Source organism: Globicephala melas, chromosome 19 (genome assembly GCF_963455315.2).
Source record: "Globicephala melas chromosome 19, mGloMel1.2, whole genome shotgun sequence".
Taxonomy (NCBI): Eukaryota; Metazoa; Chordata; class Mammalia; order Artiodactyla; family Delphinidae; genus Globicephala; species Globicephala melas.
This window is the reverse complement of record NC_083332.1, coordinates 5,479,971-5,496,205: the sequence shown is the minus strand read 5'-3', so window position 1 is coordinate 5,496,205 and position 16,235 is coordinate 5,479,971. Positions and strand designations below refer to the sequence as shown.

General features: G+C 40.0%; 1 protein-coding gene across 15 annotated transcripts in view; it reads left to right on the top strand.

The window, feature by feature from the left end:
- The window catches only part of LOC115847694 (zinc finger protein 613), a 70,574-nt gene extending 56,236 nt beyond the window's left edge, over positions 1-14,338 (top strand). For 8 of the 15 annotated variants that reach the window (XM_060289163.2, XM_060289158.2, XM_060289160.2 and 5 more), the window contains 5 exons: positions 1,709-5,759; positions 7,220-8,403; positions 11,003-11,171; positions 11,439-11,534; positions 11,836-14,338. In XM_060289163.2, the coding sequence (XP_060145146.1) occupies positions 1,709-3,438 (1,730 nt within the window). In that variant the 3' untranslated portion in view covers positions 3,439-5,759; positions 7,220-8,403; positions 11,003-11,171; positions 11,439-11,534; positions 11,836-14,338. The remainder of the gene's footprint in view (positions 1-1,708; positions 5,760-7,219; positions 8,404-11,002; positions 11,172-11,438; positions 11,535-11,835) is intronic. The other 7 variants (XM_070044256.1, XM_060289156.2, XM_060289154.2 and 4 more) reach the window with 7 other exon arrangements.
- Positions 14,339-16,235: the final 1,897 nt, after the last annotated feature.

The window sequence follows — 16,235 nt, the reverse complement described above, 5'->3', positions numbered from 1 at the left end:
ACTTGATTTCCCCACATTGTGAACCTCAATAATAGTCCCCATCTCATTAAAAACCACTACTCACATATCCAGTGGCCTAGGTCACATAATTAGGAATAATACTTGATTCCTTGCATTTAAGGATTTATGCATGTATGAATGTGTCCCACAGCATTTGGAAAAAAATATCCCTCTGTCTTCTGTGGTCTAGTACTCATAATAACTTGATTTTATTTTACTATCAGCATAATTTATAAGGTTACAATTACAAAGCAGCCAAATCTCTATTTGCTCATTTTGAATGCTCTAACCTCGTTTATGCCCTGTTTTTACCTTTTATTTTCTTTGTTTACATTATTGTATTTTACCCTTGTCCAAGTGATAACAAACATATATTGGAGTTTCTTTTTTTTTTTTAGTTGAAGTATAGTTGATTTATACTGTTGTGTTAATTTCTGCTGTACAGCAAAGTGATTCAGATATATATATATATATATATATATATATATATATATATACACACACACACGTTCTTTTTCATATTGTTTTCTATTATGGTTTATAACAGCATATTGAATATACTTTCCTGTGCTATACAATAGGACCTTGTTGTTTATCCATCCTATATATAATAGTTTGCATCAGTTAATCCCAAACTCCCAATCCATCCCTCCGCCACTCACCTCCCTTTTGGCAACCACAAGTCTGTTCTCTATGTCTGTGAGTCTGTTTCTGTTTCATAGATAAGTTCATTTGTGTCATATTTTAGATTCCACATGTAAGTTATATCATATGGTATTTATCTTTCTCTTTCTGACTTACTTCACTTAGTATGATAACCTCTGGGTCCATCCATGTTGCTGCAAATAGCATTATTTCATTCTTTTTTATGGCTGAGTAGTATTCCATTGTATACATGTACCACATCTTGTTTATTCATTCATCTGTCAATGGACATTTAGGTTGTTTCCATGTCTTGGCTATTCTGAGCAGTGCTGCTATGAACACAGAGTGCATATATCTTTTTGAATTATAGTTTTGTCTGGATATATGCCTGGGAGTGGGATTGCTGGATCATATGGCAACTCTATTTTAAGGAGCCTCCATACTGTTTTCCAGGGTGGCTGCACCAATTTACATTCCCACCAATGGTGTAGGAGCGTTCCCTTTTCTACTTGGAGTTTCTTTAGATATATTTTTTTAATGCTTTTCTATTTTTTTAAATTAATTTATTTTATTTATTTATTTCTGGCTGCACTGGGTCTTTGTTGCTTCACACGGGCTTTCTCTAGTTGTGATGAGCAGGGGATACTCTTCGTTGGGGTGCGCGGGCTTCTCCTTGCAGTGGCTTCTCTTGTTGTGGAGCATGGGCTCTAGAGCGCAGGCTCAGTAGTTGTGGCACATGGGTTCAGTAGTTGTGGCTCACGGGCTCTAGAGCACAGGCTCAGTAGTTGTGGCTTACAGGCTCTAGAGTGCAGGATCAGTAGTTGTGGCACACGGGCTTAGTTGCTCCGCGGTATGTGGGATCTTCCCGGACCAGTGCTCGAACCTGTGTCCCCTGCATTGGCAGGCAGATTCTTAACCACTGCGCCACCAGGGAAGCCTTGGAGTTTCTTTAAACTGAAGTCATAGTGTTGTCCATAAAGGGCCAGCCTACACAAAGGCGTTTGTTAAGTAGTTTCACTCTATACCAAGCTATGGGAAGATTCATTCTTCTCTTCTTTCCTAGAAATGAGGAAAGATGACTGTCTTCTGCAGGAGGACTTGCAAAATCAAAGATGTCCAAAAAGAATGGAACAATGTCACGAACATAATGCACTTGGAAACATTGTTCATCAGAGCAAAAGTAACTTTCCTTTAAGGCAAAATCATGATATGTTGGACTTTCATGGGAAAACACTGAAATCAAATTTAAGTTTAGTCAACCAGAACAGAAGCTATGGAGTAAAGAACCCTCTTGGAGATGGAGAATCCTTCCTCCATGCAAAGCATGAGCAATTTCACAGTGAAATGAAATTTACTGAATGCGGAAGTTCTATGAACACAAATTCACAGTTCATTAAACAACTAGGAACTCAGAAGATAAATAAACCCCACTTATGCACTGAATGTGGGAAAGCTTTCATCAAGAAGTCCCGCCTCATCGATCATCAGAGAGTGCACACAGGAGAAAAACCTCATGGATGCAGTATATGTGGGAAAGCCTTCTCCAGAAAGTCCAGGCTCACTGAACACCAGAAAACCCATATAGGAGAGAAACGGTATACATGCACTGAATGTGACAAAGCCTTCCCCAAGAAATCACGGCTGCTTATTCATCAGAAAACTCATACAGGAGAAAAACCCTACGTATGCGAGGAATGTGGAAAAGGCTTCATCAAGAAGTCTCGGCTCATTAATCATCAGAGAGTTCATACAGGAGAGAAACCTCATGGGTGCAGTCTATGCGACAAAGCATTCTCCAGGAAGTCCCGGCTCATTGAACATCAGAGAACTCATACGGGAGAAAAACCATATGAATGCACTGAATGTGACAAAGCCTTCCGCTGGAAATCACAGCTTAATGCACACCAGAAAACTCATACAGGAGAGAAATCATATATATGCAGTGATTGTGGAAAAGGCTTCATTCAGAAGGGCAATCTCATTGTACATCGGCGAACTCACACTGGAGAGAAACCCTATATGTGCCATGAATGTGGAAAAGGCTTCATCCAGAAGGGCAATCTCCTCATACATCAACGAACTCACACTGGAGAGAAACCCTATGTATGCACTGAATGTGGGAAAGGCTTCAGCCAGAAAACATGCCTCATCTCACATCAGAGATTTCACACTGGAAAGACTCCCTTTGTATGTACCGAATGTGGAAAATCGTGTTCACACAAGTCTGGCCTCATTAACCATCAGAGAATTCACACAGGAGAGAAACCCTACGCATGCAGTGACTGTGGGAAAGCCTTCAGGGATAAGTCGTGCCTCAATAGACATCGGAGAACTCATACAGGAGAGAGACCCTATGGATGCACTGACTGTGGGAAAGCCTTCTCCCACTTGTCATGCCTCGTGTACCACAAAGGGATGCTGCATGCAAGAGAGAAACGTGGAGGTTCAGTCAAGTTGGAAAATTCTTTCTCAGAGAGTCCCAGCTCATCACGTTCGAGTGATATTGTACAGGGGAAAAACCCTGTTAATGTGGTGAGCGTGCACACACCTTCTGTGGCAGCTGAGACTCCATTCCACAGTGATGGGTTCCTAGCAGATAGGAATGTAGTAGCCCTTGTGGGACAGCCAGGTGCCACAGGTGCAGTGTCAGCAGATAATAGCATTTGCACAGAAGAAAAACCTAATGAATGCAGTGAGTGTGGTAGCACCTTCAGTGATCAATTATGTCATATTTTACATCACAGAAAACACACAGAAATAAACTGTGATACAGTGAAGGTGGAAAACCCTTGAATAAAACCTTTTAGATCATCCTGTGGCTGGCGAGTGTATACTGAGACAAACAGTATAAACACAGAGACTGGGAAAGCCTTTTGTGGAAAGATAGACCCTATCAGGGCTTCATAAGTCACATACTGTCAGTGAGGACATAGTTGGTAGAAATGTAATGACCATGGAAAAATCCTTCCCCAGAAATAAGACTTCAGTTGGTATCAGAGAGTTTACACAGGAGAGAAATTGTTGGACCTCTGAAGGCAGTAACTGTGGCAGGGTCGTCAGTGGTACATTCTGCCTCATTGGTTGCAGGGGAAATCATATAGAAATAAAACTCTGAACACACCAACTATGGAATGTCTTTGGCAAAATATCAGAAAATTCATGAAGCAAATAAGCCCTGTGAAAGTGAATCTTTTAGAGATTTCTGTCACAATCCTAACATAATCATATATAAGATTATATACATAGTGTACATTTTAGGACAGTATACCTTGAATCAAATGCCTAATTGATACGTCAGTAATGCTTTAAATCAAAGGAGGGTGTCTGTGTTGCACATAATTGATTAAAGTTATAATGCAGTTCACCCCCCTCGTTTGGGGGACATGGGTCTTCTTTTCCCACCCAGGATTATTATATGGTTAACTCTTGGATTTCTTCAGTTCTAAATTTATTCAGTTTGTTATTTCAGTCTACCAAAAGTCCTTCAGAAGGAAACTGAATACATTTAATCTGATAATGTAACATAGCATGTTTGGATATGCTTAACTTTATAAATCTCACCTGGAAGAACAAAGGTCAAAATTCATGAATAACCTATTAGCCAAGCTCTTGCCGTAGAAGATAGTTCCCATCCTGTACACACACCACTCAGAAAAACTTTAACAACTGTTTCCTTGACCTGGTCCTGTCCTAGGGCTATAGATGATGAACTTAACAGAATGATGTCAGTGATGAACTTAACAGAAAGTCCTTGCCGCCTTTGAGCTGGAAATTTTTTTAAAGCTAGGTTTCATGTCTATAGCAATTTTACCCTCTGGCAAAGATAATCAAAGGATGTGTACACCTACATTTGTTGAAAAGGACATATAGTATAAGGAACAAAGTATCCTGATAATTTCCTGTTTAAGGGACATATCAGAGGGGGAAAAGGAAAGGATTTACTTAATTTTACATAGAAAAAGGTATGGATACTTTTAAAAATTTTTCACATCCACCTAGACTATAAATTCCTTGACAGTATATAGATAATTGTATATTCCCCAGCACATAGCAAAATAGGAAATGAATTATACGTAGATTTGAAAAATGAATGAAGGCGAATGAATGACCTCATGGACTAACTAATCAAATTTATTTTTGTCACTGAAGGAAAGGAGCTACTGGCAAGCAATTCTCAGGCTCACTATTATTCCAAGAAACATTTGTTTCTTGAATAGAGGCTCCTGTCAGACTATAAAAAGGGCAGATCAAAGAAGGACTAGGATCCACAGAATAAGCCCAATTAATGGAAGAAAATAACGTCACTAAAAATGGAGGACTGGGGAGTTCCCTGGCGGTCCCAGTGTTTAGGAATTGGCAGTTTCAACTGTGGTGGCCCAGGTTTGACCCCTGGTCGGGGAACTAAGTCCCACAAGCCATGTGGCACAGCCAAAAAATAAAATTAATTAAAATGGAGGTTGGTACATGAGACAGGTGATGGTGAGATCCCTTTGACTGTTTTGGAGAACAAACCTTACATTTGTCCACAGGCTTATCACCTTTTAGAGTTGCCGCCATTTCAAAGATCTAAGCTCCTCTGTAGCTCAATGAATTGAGACGTGATTTAGCCTCATCATTCATTCTCTCCTGGGACTGGGGCCCTTGTCCTCTATTTCTAGTCCTAGGGTTCTTTCCCTTGATCCAATAATGATGTATACAGCTTAAAAACAGTCCTACTTACAAGGAAGAAAAAAAAAAGTGGAAATTTGCCATGGAGTGTCTGTCCCATAATTGAATTTCCAAACTCTAGGTGTGTGAGTAACTCACTACAACAAATATATTTCTGAGCATTGGCACTGTTGTAGACACAGGATATGCTGGTGAACAAAACATGCAAAGTAGTGGCCTTTTCACAGGATGGATTCAGGACAGATGCTCCTCAGTAAAGCATCAGAAATGGATTCTTCTTCAACTCGGAGTGCAGCTCCCTTCCACTTCTTGTGAATTGCACGTCCTATCATGGCAGTCACGGCGTCTTTCCCAGTGAAATCGTCTGTCTGGGTTCCCGAATGGGCTGCCCAAGCCTGCCCTGAGGACCAGGTGCTGAACTCACCTTTCAGAGGTTGGCATTCCAGGTAAATGAAAACGTTAATGGGATAGGGAATTCCTGGTCGCCCTCTTTAAGAAAGCCATACCAGCGTCTATCCTCTACTCCTCTACCCCTCGCATTCATAAAAACTATAGCTAACAGTTATTAAGTGTGCTGTTTGCCAAACAGTCACCGTATCATTTATTTAGCACTCTCCAATGCTCCATCTTTGTGTATTTTAGGCAAACATTTGTATACGTTTGAAGGCTAATTCCTTTCCCCTTAGTACAGGTAACCACCTACTGTACGCAGTTGTACGTGTCTGTCAAATGAGAGTTCCAATATCAGGGTTTGGAGGCTTAGTGGGTTGCTCTACCTTGTGTGTCTCAGTGATGGAGAACTGGGGTCGGTGGTGGTTGTGTTAGTTGGCTGGGGCTGTCATAATAAAGTACCACAGACATTTTTTTTCTCGCAGTTCTGGAGGCTGGAAGTCTGAGATCACAGTGTCAGCAGGGTTGATTTCTTCCAAGGTCTCTCCTCGGCTTGTAGATGGCCATCTTCTCCCCATGTCTTCACATTATACCAGTTATATTGGATTAGGACCCACTGTAATAACTTCACTTAAACTTAATTACCTCTTTGAAGACCTTATCTTCGAATATAGTCACATTCTGAGGTACTGGAGGTTATGACTTTAACATATGGATTTGGGGGGAACACAGTTAAGCCCGTAACAGTGGTATTTGTCAGTGAATGCCATTCAAGTTTATATTGGGCTAACTGATGGATCTGTCTCATCGTCAGTAAATGGTAGTGTCTTTTCCAGGTTTGACAGTTAACAAAGGGTCATATGGTCAGTATCTGGGGAGGCCCATGTGTGTCTGTGTTGAGAAGCTGGAGATTTGGATCCCTGGGCCACTGGGACAGACAATGAATGTTACTTTATCTTCAGTCCTTCAAGTGAGTCCCTCTTTAGGGAAATACATATATACATACACAGACACTATAAAACACATGTATTTTCTGTAAAAGTAGTTGCTCCCTTGGGGACAAAGATAAGAAATAGCCACTATAGGCAAGAGGAGAGTTTCCGTTTATGGAAAGTGCTTTAGGCTGAAAAATGAAGTAGAAGCTCTTCAGCTGTTCCTTCCTCAGTGGAGGACGATGGATGCTCATTGGAAGAGTTGACTTTTGAAGGAATATACCCTGGATGCCTCTAAGAAGCTTCATTCACTCATTTCTGCCCCTGAGTAGCACTGCATTTGGGCTGTGCACATTTTCCTTTAATGGTGTTGCAAAGAGTCAGATATGAAGGTCCTGGGGCCTCAACCTCAAGTCCTGATATTTGAGATACAGGATGGGAGGTGAGGGGCCTTGTGAGCTTGGAGGATGCAGGAAAGTCACAGAAGCTCATCATCAGAGAATAATTTGTGGCCACGTTTGGTGGAAGATGAGATCAAGATGATCCAGGAAGTTGGTGACTTACCCCAGAAATCTTTCACCCAGGCTCCAGGGTTTGGGCTGTAGAAAGCTGTGGAAGTGCTAGCCTCAGATCTGCTGCTCTTGGGGCAATCATGGAGCCTGAGGTTTGTGTGTTTCTATCTTTAAAAAAGTTTTTAAAATTGAGATATATTTGATGAACAGTATTATGTAAGTTTCAAATGTGCAACATAGTGATTCACAATTTTTAAAGGTCAACTCCATTTATTGTTATTATAAAATATTGGCTCTATTCCCTGTGTTATACAATATATCCTTGTAGCTTATTTATTTTATACGTAGTAGTTTGTACCTCTTAATCTCCTACCCCTATCTTGCCCCTCCCCACTTCCCTCTCCCCACTGGTAACCACTAGTTTAGTCTCTGTATCTGTGAATCTGCTGCTTTTTTGTTATATTCGCTAGTTTTATTTCTTAGATTCCACATATAAGTGATATACAGTATTTGTCTTTCTCTGACTTATTTCACTTAGCATAACACCCTCAAAGTCCATCCATGTTTTTGCAAATGGCAAATTTTCATTCTTTTTTATGGTTGAGTAGTATTCTATCATATATATATATACACCAGATCTTCTTTATCCATTCATCTGTTGATGGACACTTAGTTTCCTTCCATATCTTGGCTATTATAAATAATGCTGCTGTGAACATAGGGATACATATATCCTTTTGAATTAGTGAGTTCATTTTTTAGATGTATACCCAGGAATGAAATTGCTGTGTCATATGGTAGTTCTATTATTAGTTTCTTTTTTTTTTAATTGAAGTATAGTTGATTTACAATGTTGTGTTAGTTTCAGATGTACAGCAAAGTGATTCAGTTCCATATAGGAACTTTTCCATTATAGGTTATTACAAGATATTGAATATAGTTCCCTGTGCTATACAGTACGTCCTTGTTGTTTTTCTGTTTTATATGTAGTAGTGTGTATCTGTTAATCCCAAACTCCTAATTTATTCCTTCCTCTCTCCCTGCTGTTTTTAGTTTTTTGAGAAATCTCCATACTGTTTTCCACAGTGGCTGAACCAATTTGTGTGTGTTTCTATCTTTGTGGAAGAAAGTGGTTTCATGTACCACAGTGTTTTAAGGGATGATTTCAGAAGTTCAGGTTTTGCGTCTGTGACTACGTGGCCATCCTCCAAGGGAGCTCTGGGTAGTAAACTCCTTTAAGGAAGTAACAAGGAGAGGTAAGTTTTATTCTGAGGGTATCTGGTAAGGGAATACAACCATTGTTAAGGTCATGTGCTTGGAGAAAGGCAGACCTGGGTGCAGATTGTAGTTCTAACACATAGAGTATGTTCCTGAGCGAGATATTTAATCCCAAAGCCTTAATGAGAAATATATATATTTGGTCACTGCCTCTGGTTCCTGACACAGAGGTCATGAAATCCTTGTAATTTCCTGAGTGATGGGGGTGATAGGAGCATCTGACACAGAGCTGTTAAATCCCTTGGAATTTCCTGGGTGATAAGAGTGTCTTTTGTTCTAATAAAGTGACCCTGGGTAGGCTCCTGAATGGGGCTGGTCACAAGAAAGGCCAAATCATGATTAGAAGCGTGGAACTCTCCACCCCATCCCTTATACTATGGGGAAGGGAGCGGGACTAGAGATTGAGTTAATAATCAATTATTCATTTAAATTATATATATATATATAGTCATTTATCTATAAAATGTATCCATGAGTCAAGTGGGTCTTTTTTTAAAAAGTAAAGGCAATATATTTTTAATAATATATTTAATTTTATATATATATATATATGTTTATCAAACGAGGAAGTTCCCTTTTGTTTGGGGGTTCCCCAAGACCCCCCTCAGGTTTGATAATTTGCTAGAAGAACTCACAGAACTCAGAAATCTTGTTATCCTCCAGGTTACATTTATTATAGAAAGGATAGAGACTAAAATCAGCAAGGGAAAAAGGAAAAGCCACACCCACAATGTGATTTAAGGTGGAGGCTGTGGATCCCATGGTGTCAGTGGACCTCTGCAGGGACTGGAGACTGAAGTCAAGCACGTGGGTGTCCTACCAGGCTGATGTGACCCAGCCCCAGTTAAGCCTCTGGACATCGGGGCTCAGGGAGCTCCCCTGGTTGGTGGTACTCCCTGCCTGCTGTCACACATTTATGCCAAGAAAGTAATGCTCACTACTATATATAAAATAAATAACCCAACAAGGGCCTATGGTAAAGCACAGGGAACTATACTTAATATTTTGTAATAAGCTATAAGGGAAAAGAATCTGAAAAAGAATATATATATAAATATATGTATATGAATGTATAACTGAATCACTTTGCTGTACACCTGAAACTATGACAACATTGTAAATCAACTATACTTCAATTAAAAAATCAGTAAAGGGGGAAAAAAAAGTCACACTGCCCATGACTCCATTGTGGGAGGGCAGCTGGAAGTTCCATGTTTGCAATTTCCCTGGGCTCTGCCCTTCAAGCCTCTTCCCTTGGCTGATGTTAATCTGTATCCCTTAACTGTAATGAACCCTCACTTTCAGCAGAACAGCTTTCAGTGAGTTCTGAGCCCCTCTTGCAAATCATTGTGGTCTTATGGAATATTGTCCCTAACTGCAGTAGCTCTGTGCTGCCTTTTGGGTAATTTCTAGCTCACTAATTATCCCTTCAAGGCCTATACATAAGCTTTTAACTCGTGTGGACACATGCCACAGGCGTATGTTTCTTTACTTTTTTTCTCAAATCTGACCAATTTTCTCTTTATATTTTCCTGTTCTTTTTTTTTTTTTCCAAGGATTTTGACTTTATTATTGGGACTTCCCTGGCGGTCCAGTGGTTAAGACTTCACCTTCCAATGCAGGGGTACAAGTTCAATCCCTGGTCAGGGAGCTAAGATCCCACATGCCTAGGGGCCGAAAAACCAAAACATAAAAGAACAGAAGCAATATTATAACAAGTTCAAGGAAGACTTTAATAATGGTTCACATTTAAAAAAAAAAGGATTTTAACTTTATTATTAACTGTTGTGTCTCTGGGCCAAGAATAGTGCTTGGCACACAGTGGATGCTCCATAAATACTTTTGAATGAATATGCAGTCAACATTTCTATGGGGTTTAGAGGTTTCTTATTTAATTCTTATTTTTCAAGGGAAGGATCATTTTAATCTCTATTTTATAAATGAAGAAAATGAGGTTTAAAAGCATTTATGTGTGTAGGGCTTAAGGCCCCCTATAGTTTCCTGTTCTGTAGACTTTTTTTTTTTTTTTTTTTTTGGCTGTGCTGTGCAACTTGCAGGATCTTAGTTCCCCAACCAAGGATAGAACCTGGGCCCTCTGCAGTGAGAACGCAGCGTTCTAACCACTGGACCGCCAGGGAATTCCCTAAAATACTTTATTCTTTATAACATTTTAAACACATTTATTAAACATGTCATCTCTTGTAATTCTGGCATCTCTTGTCTCTACATGGTGAATTCTGATCCACCAAGTCAGGGAAGGCCCTTGATGAATGTAATAATATGTTTTATTAATCTTGATATCACCCATATGTGTATAATGTTTGGCAAATAAGTACATATATGTAGAGTTATGAATATATAGTTCTTGGTTAGCAAGAGGATATAATGGCTACGCATAATACAAATTTCTCATTTGTTGAATAAATAGAATTATGAATGTATAATTGCAGAATATCCCAATAGTGTTTTCCTTCTACTACAAGGTGTGTTTTTAAAAAACTACTTGTATTAATGCAGCCTATTTGGTGAAAATAACAGAATAACTTCCTTTACATGCCTTCTTCCTTACATCAATAGAAGAGAAACACTTTATATTAAACGGGACCGTGTTGTGACAGGAATCCCCGACATATGACGACATGGCTATGAAGTTCACGTGGGAGGAGTGGCAGCTCCTGGACCCCAATCAGAAGGACCCGTACCCAGATGTGATGCTGAAGAACCATAGCAACCTGGTGTCTTGTGGGTGAGGACGTGTCTCCTGTGTCCCTCAGAGAATCTTCAGTCAGTGGCCATTTTTCTCAGCTGCTTAATGCTTCAGTATCTACAATGCTCTCAAGGAGTAGATTCTCAGATCCTTCTCTGCTCCAGACAAGTGTATAATGTTCCCTCTCTTGAGAGAAAAGCCTCTCATTTGCAGATGTGAAAACTTCCCTCAAAGGTAGCTTTCTCCCATCTTGACATCCCAGCCCAATTTGATGTGTCTAAGTCTTCTGTCATTTCCCGTGGACAGGGTGTCAAGCCTGCAGACCAGATGCATCCTCCAAGTTGGAACGAGGGGAAGAACCGTGGCCAATAGAAGATGAAAACCGCAGTTGAACCTGTTCAGGTGTGTAGCTGATAACCAACAAGGTGGGTGGCCAGGGAAGTCATATTCTAGTCAGTAAGAGAAAGTCCCATGGCTGTGAGAGTGTTTGAGGATGTCTAAACAACTGCATCTTGTATCTATCTTCCCATATGAGAGCTTTTTCTTCACAGGTGTTTAAAGGGAAATAGACCCCCATTTCTTCCTCTAAGATCTGATCCCAGTGGTCCCTGTTTATTTTACATACATCTTGATTTTCTTTGTTGTTTACCTACTTTTCTTCTTAGGTTTCTTACATCTTCTCCTTTCTTGTCCTCTGTCACAGCATCTCTGCCTATTTCTTCCACCTGCCTTGCTACAAGATTCTACCTTCCTGCTCTTACTCCAAAGATCTTTGAAGGGACCTCCCTGGTGGCGCAGTGGTTAAGAATCCTCCTGCCAGTGCAGGGGACACGGGTTCGAGCCCTGGTCCAGGAAGATCCCACATGCCACAAAGCAACTAAGCCCATGTGCCACAACTGCTGAGCCCACGGCCACAACTACTGAAGCCCGTGCACCTAGAACCCGTGCTCAGCAACAAGAGAAGGCACCACAATGAAAGGCCTGTGCACCGCAATGAAGAGTAACCCTTGCTCGCCGCAACTAGAGAAAGCCTGCACACAGCAATTAAGACCCACTGCAGCCAAAAATAAATAAATTTATTTTTTTAAAAAAAGAAAAATGATCTTTGAATTCAGCAGTCTTCTAACTAGTGCATCTTCCTGCTTCGTTGGGAAATAGTGATTTCCCTTCCTGACATTTAACCCCACGTTAAATGCTTTACCCACATCATAACCTGATCTCTGTGTGTTTATATGGTTTCTTAGCTTCTTGCTATAGATTAAATGTTGGGGTCCCCCCAATCATGTGTTGAAACCCTAACCACAAGGTGATGGTATTAGGAGATGGGATCTTTGAGAGGTGATTAGGTCATGAGGACCCAGAGAGAGCTCTTGTCCCTTATCCCATGTGAGGTGGGGGCTAGAAGGCTCTGTCTATGAGGAAGCAGGCCCTCACCAGGCACCAAATCTACTAGCGTCTTGATCATGGACTTCTTAGCCTCTGAAACCATGAGAAGTAAATTTCTGTCCTTTATAAGCCACCCAATCTATGGTATTTTTTATAGCAGCTCGAATGGACTAAGACTTCTCTTTGCCCCAGTCTGGAATTCTCCAGAGGTTCTGTTTTCTTTATTCTCTCTCCCACAATTTGAACTCATCAGGAAGCCGTGTCTCACTCTATCATATATCCTCATTTCCTGCACCTCTCTCCATCACCTTTGCTCCTTCAGACCACTTCTCAGAGTTTGTAGCTTCTTCCTTTTTTTCTTTGCTTGATTGTTTTTTAAATTAATTTATTTATGGAAGTATAGTTAATTTACAGTGTTGTGTTACTTTCAAGTGTTCAGCAAAGTGATTCAGTTATATATATATATATATATTTTTTTCAGGTTCTTTTCCATTATAGGTTATTACAAGATGCTGAGTATAATTCTCTGTGCTGTACGGTAGGTCCTTGTTGTTTATTTTATATATAGTAGTGTGTATATGTTAACCTGAAACTTCTAATTTATCCCTCCCCTGGCTTTTCCCTTTGGTAACCATAAGTTTGTTTTCTATGTCTGTGAGTCTATTTGTGTTTTGTAAATAAGTTCATTTGTATCATTTTTTTAGATTCCTCATATAAGTGATATGATATCTGCCTCTGACTTGCTTCACTTAATATGATAATCTATAGGTCCATCCATTTATTATTTATTTATTATTATTTCATTTTTGCTAACCAGGATGTCAACACAGGTGAGAAGAAAGAATATGTTCGTGTGTCCCCAACACCAGCACTATGGCCAGTACATAATAGGCATTTAATAAGGATTTACTGAATGAAAGAAAGCAGCCCCTATAATTTTTTATTTTAAAATATTTATTTATTTGGCTGTGCCGGATCTTAGTTGTGGCACATGGGATCTTCATTGCCAAGTGCGCAATCTTTTAGTTGCAGTATGCGGGCTCTTAGTTACGGCATACAGGATGTAGTTCCCTGACCAGGGATCCAACCTTGGCCCCCTGCATTGGGAGCGCAGTGTCTTAATTACTGGACCAACAGGGAAGTCCCAGCCCTTGTAATTTTGGATCAGGTTTTCCTACCGCCTCTATTTTCTCTTCTAACAGTGACTTTCTTGTTTTTTTTTAGTACCTTTGCACATTTTGCAAGGCAGTATTTAGAAAGCAGCCAGATCTATATTTATTCGTTGTGAATTACCTTACCTTGTTTGTACACTTTCTGCTTTTGCGACTTGATTTTTGTGTATTGTGGTTTTCCCAATGTCTAAGAAACAAGGAACATTTTTTTTATTTTATTGAAATATAGTTGATTTACAATGTTGTGTTAATTTCTGCTGTACAGCAAAGTGATTCAGTTATACATATATATGCATTCTTTTTCATATTCTTTTACATTATAGCTTATCATAGTATTATAAGGAACATTATTAAAGATTCTTTTGTACTGAGATCATGCAACCAACACTAAAGATTTGATCCACACCTAAGCATTCACGTTCTCATCTTTTCTACAAGTCAAGCAAGTTGATGATCAACTGCAGGAACACTTGCATAACCAATGATGCCTAAAGCGGATGGAACAATGCCACGAACATCATGCCTTTGAAAATACTGTTCATCCAGCCCAAAAGCATTTTCCTTTAAGACAAAATCATGGAAATTCTGCAAATTTAAATGTAGTAAAATCAGAACAGAAGCTATGAAATAAAGAACCCTGTGGGGTGTAACAGAGATGGGAAATCCTCTCTTTATAAAGGATGAGCAAATTCATACTAAAACTGCCTGAAATTGGAAAACTCAGCAGCACTAAGGCTCTGTTCATTAAGCATCAGAGAGATCGCAGAGTTGAGAAATCCCATGTATGCAGTGAATATGGGAAATCCTTCATCAGGAAGTCTCGGCTCATTAAACATCAGAGAATTCACCTGGGAGAGAGACCCCCATGGATGCAGCATACGTGAGAAAGCACATACCACAAAGTCCAGGCTCACCGAACACCAGAAAATCCATACAGGAGAGAAACCTTACGTATATGCTAAATGTGGCCAAGCCTTCCTCATTGAATCACGTATCATTTTACCTCAGAAAACTCAGACTGGAGAGAAACCCTCTATATGTAGATTGTGGAAATGGTTTCATCCCGAAGGTCAGTTTCATTGTACATTGGACAAAGTATAGGAGATGAAAAGTGGTAAGATCCCCTTGGGATGTACTCGAGAAGAAACCTTGTATTTATTTGTTCACAGGCCTATCACCTTTGAGAGTTACCATCACTTCAAAGATTCCATCCCCCCCAAAAAAAAGATTCCATCCCCTCTATGACCTGTTCAATTAGACATGTGATTTTCCTTATCTTTTTCATTCCTTCTTACTCTTATGAGCGGAGCTCTTATCCCCTCTTCTTATCCAGAGTCTTTCCCTTGATCTATTAAACATATCCTGCTAAAAAATCTTGAGTCCTGCTTAAAGAACAAGAAATGGAAATTTGCTATGCAGTAGCTGTCCTACATTTCCATCACAAACCCTTGGATTATCGGGTAAATTTACTCCAACATAATATTTTTAAACACCTAATCTTGGCCATCTAATATTTATTCAATCCTGTAATGTAGTCATTAGATAATTGAGAACAGGAAAATTTCATGATTGATTTGCATTTTACAAGGATCGCCTTGCCTGTTCTATGAAGATGAGATCATATGGGTCAAGGATATAAGCAGGGACAATTCTAGTATCTCAGGTGAGAGGTTGGACCAGCATGGTAATGACGGTCCAGTGAGAGAAAATGAAACTGACTTCCTGCTTTGACCTTTCATTATATGACTTTTATCAGGTGCTTTCTGAGACTTACAAGGTCCTATGGAGTTGAACGTAATTGAAGAAAGTAGGTGAACTTTGCATCTGTGCCACAGCTGTGTTCTCAAGATCTGTTTCCCCAGGGTGAATGAGCGTTCTAGCTCAGGGCTGGGGTGAGAGGAGGAAGAGAATATGAGCTGGAGCAGGGCTAGAAATGGGTAGCAGGCCTGTAAATGGCTGGCAAAAACTTCTTGGTGACCTGATGAAGATGCATAGGACTGTGGGAAAACCAGTTCTTTGAGGTCATTTTATTTTTTGCACACAAATGTTCGTAGAAGTTCCATTGGCAGTATCCAAAAAACTGGAAACAATACAAAGGTCCACCAACTGGTGAATGATTAAATTTTGGAATATCCAACAATGAATACTAAAGCAGCAAAAAAGAAACGAACTATTGATAATTTTAAAATGATGAATTTCAGGACTTCCCTGGTGGCACAGTGGATAAGAATCCGCCCTCCCAATACAAGGGGCCCGCGTTCCATCCCTGGTCAGGGAACTAGATCCCACATGCATGTCACAACTAAAAGTTCACATGCCACAACTAAGGAGCCCGCCTGCCGCAACTAAGGAACCTGTGAGCCACAACCAAATAAATAAATATATTTTTTAAAAATGATGAATTTCAAAACAGTCGTGCTATGTGAAAGAAGCCAGCACAGACACTACTAATTTTATGAAAATAACGCAGACTAATCTGTAGTGACAGAAGGCGGCCCAGTGCTGCCCAGGATGGGCTGGGTAAGGAGCACGGTTGGGAAGAGGC